Raw genomic sequence first — 6,000 nt, 5'->3', positions numbered from 1 at the left:
CACACGCAGTATATCAGCGCTCGTCCGCATTCCAAGTCGACCCCGTTCCTCTCCATCCAAGTCATCTGCCTCTTCTGCTATGAAGACCCAACACAGACAGCCATTCGTGAGTCCCTGCCTCCACACAAATCTCCCACTGGTATAATAACCACTCACTTACTGACATCGCCCACAGCTATCAAATCTTACTGCCATACAAAAACAACATGACCAAAGGTGGCAAGAAGCCCAATACAAGTAAGTTACCTGTTGTAGGCTTCAGGGGTTAAAGCTGATAAGGCCAAGGGCAAAAACAACACCATAACCAATGACAATTGTAAAGCCCTTTGTAGTAAAGGGGATGGAATCGGGATTTTTTGCCTCGAGGTCGGCGTCCCTTTTACTATAAAGGGCTCCTAAATCATTATTGGTTATAGTGTTGTTTTTGCCCCCTTGGCCTTGTTAGCTTTAACCCCTAAAGCTTATAACAGGCAACTTATCTTGCCACCTTTAGTCATATTATTTTTATATGGTAGTGAGATTTAATAACTGTGGGCGATGTTAGTAAGTGCTTATAGGAGATTTGTGTGGAGGCAGGGACTCACGAATGGCTGTCTGTGTTGGGTCTTCATAGCAGAAAAATAACTAAGATGGAGAGGAACGGGGTCAACTTAGAATACGGACGAGGGCAGACCTCGCTGATATACTGCGTTTGTGGCTATTTTGGGTTCTCGGCGTGAGTCACCGGCATCAATTCGCTTCTATGATAACGGTGGCTAAGGTTATCGCGAGATGACTTTAGCTAGCGGGCCGCAATACAGCACCAATTACGCGAGTGTGTTTGACGCGTCACGATACGTAAATATTTTATTTTTCTGGTCTTTTACTGTTCTTAGCTTAATATGGCCTAATACTGTGTTACCAGATGTTGTGCTCGCACGATACTTATATTATGCTTGTATTATCATTTAACGTGAGAGGGAAATAAAAAAAATAGTAATAAGAACGAGGCCTAGAAGGCTGTTTTACATTGCGTTTCTACAGAGTACCTGTTGTAGAACTCTAGCTTCCTGTAGATAGTATGGGGTAGATAAGATAAGTTATGCGTTGGAATGCGGCGATGTGTCAGGTAGGATGCATGCATTTCTACACCGTTATGTCTCGACCTATTTTTATCTAATGCCTTCTGTTTCCTTTGATCCAGCTGGGACCAAAAAACCGGCACATGTACAGGCTAATAACAGCGGGTGATCGTGGTGCATAATTGCAAGCTTGGCTCTTTTCCCTCCCTCCTTCCCCCCTTTTTTTAGAGTTGGTCAGCTTCATCGTTGGACCGCAAGACTGCAGACTGCAATTCTATGCGGATGACATAGCTAGGGCACACCTTGTGCTACTACTTACATGCCACGCCAGCAATGAACTGTTCAGTACTGGCGCTCTCCCTTTCCAGAACGCCATGGTTGGTTGAAGAGTGTTTCCAGCATGCCAGTCTTTGAGTGTTTGAGTTGGTGCAAATACAAACGGTGCCGTGGTTCGCTTTTTGCATGGGCCGGATGTGAGCTGTAGTCTCTTCAATCGCCTGTGTCAATCTCCAGGTCCAGTTGAACGCCGTTCGAGATCCCATAGTCTTCCAGCGTAATGTGGTCTTTGAATGGCCGTTCTCCCTGTCTCCGTAGCATAATTTGACTGGGCTCGCGCCCAATTCGAGCTGCCACCATGATCTTGAACTGACCAACCGTATCAGAGGGTAGGCATGGGACAGCAGACTTGCTTCCCAAGCGGTCATTAACATGGACAATAATCATTTCTTCGCCTCCGGTTACCGAAGCCGGTGCAGGCTTGCTGGTCTTCTCCTTTCTTCCATCCGCTTTTTCGGAAGAGTCTCGGTCATTTCGACGAGGTGACCGTAATCGGTCTGGTACTCTGTGGTTGCTGTCGCGATTGCGGTCGCGATTCCTATCTCTATCCCCAGGCCTGTCCCTAGTTCTGTCATGATCCCGGTCACGATTTCTGTCTCGGTAACCTCGCCCTCTGTCCCTATCTCTAGAGCGATCGCGGAAGTCTCGACGATGTCCATCATCTCGATCGTCATTTCGTCGGATATTGTCCTTCCATCTAAACCCGCCGCGTTTGGGCCGTGGTCCTCGGCGGGCTGGTGACTGAGAACGAGATCGTCTTGGCGTGTCGTCGGCCATGATGATACAAGACCACCTTAGCCGATATACGGCTTCTTCTCAAGGTTTCTCGGTTATGGCTCGCAAGGACAAATCGACAAGTCCTGTTTCAACCTTGCCGCTAAAAGCTTCGTTTAATATGTGGGGTCCAAAGCGTCCTGAGGCAATCATCCTCTTTAATCACGTGACTCACACAATCAGTGCAGCCCCTCAGCGCTCGGATAAGCGTCCACACACGAAAATTGAAAATTCCTCTTTGCCGTGCCTCGCATCAACACCACGAGTCCCAAGTGCCCCATTATTCGCACTCAGGCTTGCGACGGCCACGCATAGCCCTCACATCTCCTCGCCTTAGAAAGCCAACACACAGAGGAGGTTGCCCAGCATGGTACGTCGTCATCGAAACAAAGACGAACAATGAAAGGCGCTTTGCTTCTACCCCTCCCTGGCTATGATGTTCTTATGTCGCCGTCATCGTCGCTAACCACCGTGGCCAAAAATAGCCGCCTCCGCCGCACCAAAAACCCGAAAATGTGCTGAAGCGTGCTCACGAGCTCATCGGCGTCAACCAGGCCCCCGCGGCCCTGAACCTGCTTCACGAACACGTCACCAGCAAGCGTTCCCGAAATGTTCCTATCGCCTCGCTGGAGCCTGTGATGCTCCTGTTGGTGGAGCTGTCCGTCGAACAGAAGAAGGGCAAACTGGCCAAGGACGCCCTTTACCAGTATAAGAATATTTCTCAGAACACCAATATTGGTACTATTGAGGTTGGTTGCATTCCCCCCCCCCCGCCTTCCCGAACGACGTGGCAAAGGAAGGCAAAAGAGAAAAGCAGTAAAACCAGAGCACCAATTTAGTAACACCTCGACAGCTTGTCTTGAAGAAATTCATCGAGTTGGCCGTTGAAAAGGTCACCGCTGCCCAGCAAAAGGCCGACGAAGTTCAGTCTAGCATCGATGCTACTACTACTACGAATGTAGACGATTTGGAAGCCACCGAGACTCCGGAGTCCATCCTCCTTGCTACTGTCTCTGGAGAACAGTCCCGCGACCGCACTGACCGTGCCATCGTCACCCCTTGGCTCAAATTCCTGTGGGAAGCATACCGAACCGTTCTCGATATCCTCCGCAACAATGCTCGTCTCGAAGTTCTTTACCAGAGCACTGCCATGCAGGCATTCGATTTCTGCCTCAAGTATACCCGAAAGACCGAGTTCCGCCGTCTTTGCGAGCTTCTGCGAAACCATGTCCAGACTGCTGCCAAGTACTCCTCGCAGATGCACGCCATCAACCTGAGCGACCCCGATACTCTTCAGCGTCATCTCGAGACTCGTTTCCAGCAGCTCAACGTTGCCGTTGAGCTCGAGTTGTGGCAGGAGGCCTTCCGCAGCGTCGAAGACATTCACACCCTTCTTAGCCTGTCCAAGCGCCCTCCCAAGAATGTCATGATGGCCAATTACTACGAGAAGCTAACTAGAATCTTTTTGGTCGGCGAAAACTACCTGTTCCACGCTGCTGCCTGGTCCAGATACTACACTCTGCTCCGACAGTCTTCCTTTATGGTTGCCAGCGGACAGGGCAAGAAGGCCGACAATCCTCCTGCTTCCGATGCCGATCTTCAAAAGGCTGCTTCTTTTGTCCTTCTATCTGCCCTGGCTATTCCGGTCATCAGCACTTCTCGATCTCGCGGTGCTATGGTCGACTTTGACGAGGCCAGAAAGAATAAAAACTCCCGGCTTACTCACTTGCTGGGTATGACCCAAGCTCCTACTCGTAACAGACTCTTCCGTGATGCTCTGTCCAAGTCCCTACTTCAGCGTGCTCGCCCTGAGATTCGGGATCTCTTCAACATTCTGGAGGTTGACTTCCACCCTCTGTCAATCTGCCAGAAGATCTCCCCTATCCTGACAAAGATTGGCGAAGATGCTGAGATGGAGCGATATATCGTCCCTCTTCAGCAGGTCATTCTTACTCGACTTTTCCAGCAGCTGTCTCAGGTCTACGAAACGGTCGATCTGTCCTTTGTTGAGACCCTTGCTCAGTTCCCCGAGCCTTACCAGGTTACCCGTGGCACTATTGAAAAGTTTATTATGAATGGCAACAAGAAGGGCGATCTTGCCATCCGTATGGACCATGCAACTGGCGTCCTCAGCTTTGACAACGATGTCTTCTCTTCTGCCAAGGCTGGATCCGCTGGATCCGCCGAGTCCGAGACGGGTACCGTCCAGCGTCTGCAGAGCACCCCCTCTGACATTGTCCGCTCACAGTTGACTCGCCTTGCTCGATCGCTGTACACTACCTGCCATTACGTGGATCCCAACTTCAATAAGGAACGGGTAGCTGCTAGACAAGCTGCTCTGCAGCGAGCCAAGGCTGGCACTGAGCAAGAGCGTCAAGACATTCTTGCCCGCAAAGAAACTATTCAGAAGCGCAAAGAGGAAGCATCTGAGCTCCAGGCTCGTCGGGAAAAGGAAAATGCCCGACAGAAGCGTCTCCGTGAGCAGGCTCTTCAAGAGGCCGAGGACAAGAGACTGGCTGCCGAGCAAAAGGATCGCGAGGCTAAACGTCTCCAGGCTGAGCGTGACCGAGTTCGTAAGGATGAACTCAAGAAGCAGATTGCCGAGCTCAAGATGTCTGACAAGGTCTTGGACATTGACCTTGATGACCTTGACAACCTTGATACCAACCGCCTTCGTGCTATGAAGCTTGCTCAGCTGGAGCGTGAGAAGAACGACGTCAATGAGAAACTCCGCATCACTGGCAAGCGTTTTGATCATTTGGAGCGTGCCTTCCGTAAGGAAGAAGTCAAGAAGCTAAGTGAGGACTATGCCGAGCAGGTTGAAGTCGACCGTGCAATTTACGAAAAGGTCAAGGTCAAGACCCTCAAGGAGGCGGAGGAGAAGCACAAAGAGAGTGTTGAGCTCAAGCACCGTCTTACTCGCCTTGTTTCATACTACGAGGATTTCAGAAGCTCCCTGCATGAAAGGCGCCGTGATGAGTTTGAGAAACGCCGTAGAGATGCAGAGCGTGAGTTGGAGAAGCAGATTGCCGCTCGCAAGAAGGAGTTCCGCGACCGCAAGCTGCGGGAGAAGAGAGAGCGGGAGGAGAAGGAGCGCGAGCTTCGTGAGGCCGAAGAGCGTGCTGCTCGCGAGAAGGAGGAGCAACGTCAGCGTGAGGAGGCGAGAAAGGCCGAACTCGCCAAGCTCAAGGAGCAGCGAGACAAGGAGCGTCAAGAGATGCTTGAGAAAGCTGCCCTTCAGCAGCGCCGTGAAGAAGAAGCCTTGGCTCGTCGGAAAGCCGAAAAGGGAGCGGCTGCGGCGCCCTCAGCGCCCTCGGCGCCCTTACAAACAGAGACCCCAGAAGGCCGGAAACCTCCTGTCATTGGATCCGGCAGTTGGCGCGAGCGTGAGGCATCCAAGAATGCCGCCGCCGCTGGCGCCGCGTCTGGCTCTGAATCCCGGCCCGGTCCTGCCATGGAACGCACCGATTCCAACGACCGCTCCTCTGGTCCTCCTCGTCTGCAGCTCGCCGGATCCGGCAACAAGCCTAGCTGGCGTGATCGTCAAGCGGCCAAGGGCGACGCCCCTTCATCATCAGACAATACTGCCCCTCCCGCTACTTCAAGAGGCTTTGGCGGTCCTCGTGGTGCTCCCCCCCCTATGGACCGTGGTGGCTCAAACCGTGGCGACAGTGACAGAACATCTTCACCTGCTCCTCAGTCTGAGTCCTTGCCTCCTCGTACTGCCGGCAAGTGGGTTCCTCCTCATATGAGGAACAAGGCTTAAACGACGTAATGATGGGAACATATATTACAGTGATCGAAGTTGAAAAAAAAAATGGCACAAAGG

General features: G+C 51.8%; 2 protein-coding genes across 2 annotated transcripts; one reads left to right on the top strand and one right to left on the bottom strand.

The window, feature by feature from the left end:
- Positions 1-1,550: 1,550 nt before the first annotated feature.
- On the bottom strand, positions 1,551-2,174 carry hub1 (Ubiquitin-like modifier hub1; the record flags this gene model as incomplete). The annotated part of the gene is made up of 1 exon (XM_014693511.1): positions 1,551-2,174. The coding sequence occupies one exon, from the start codon at positions 2,172-2,174 to the stop codon at positions 1,551-1,553; it is 624 nt and encodes a 207-aa protein (XP_014548997.1).
- Positions 2,175-2,538: 364 nt separating this feature from the next.
- eif3a (Eukaryotic translation initiation factor 3 subunit A) lies at positions 2,539-5,937 on the top strand (the record flags this gene model as incomplete). Its single annotated transcript, XM_066129767.1, has 3 exons — positions 2,539-2,541; positions 2,657-2,920; positions 3,025-5,937. 3 exons carry the CDS (start codon positions 2,539-2,541, stop codon positions 5,935-5,937), a joined length of 3,180 nt encoding a protein of 1,059 aa, XP_065986026.1.
- Between the last annotated feature and the right edge of the window lie 63 nt (positions 5,938-6,000).

The sequence above is a fragment of the Metarhizium brunneum genome, chromosome 1 (assembly GCF_013426205.1).
Source record: "Metarhizium brunneum chromosome 1, complete sequence".
Classification (NCBI taxonomy): Eukaryota; Fungi; Ascomycota; class Sordariomycetes; order Hypocreales; family Clavicipitaceae; genus Metarhizium; species Metarhizium brunneum.
The sequence above is the reverse complement of the archived record's forward strand: the minus strand, read 5'-3'. Positions and strand labels throughout refer to the sequence as shown.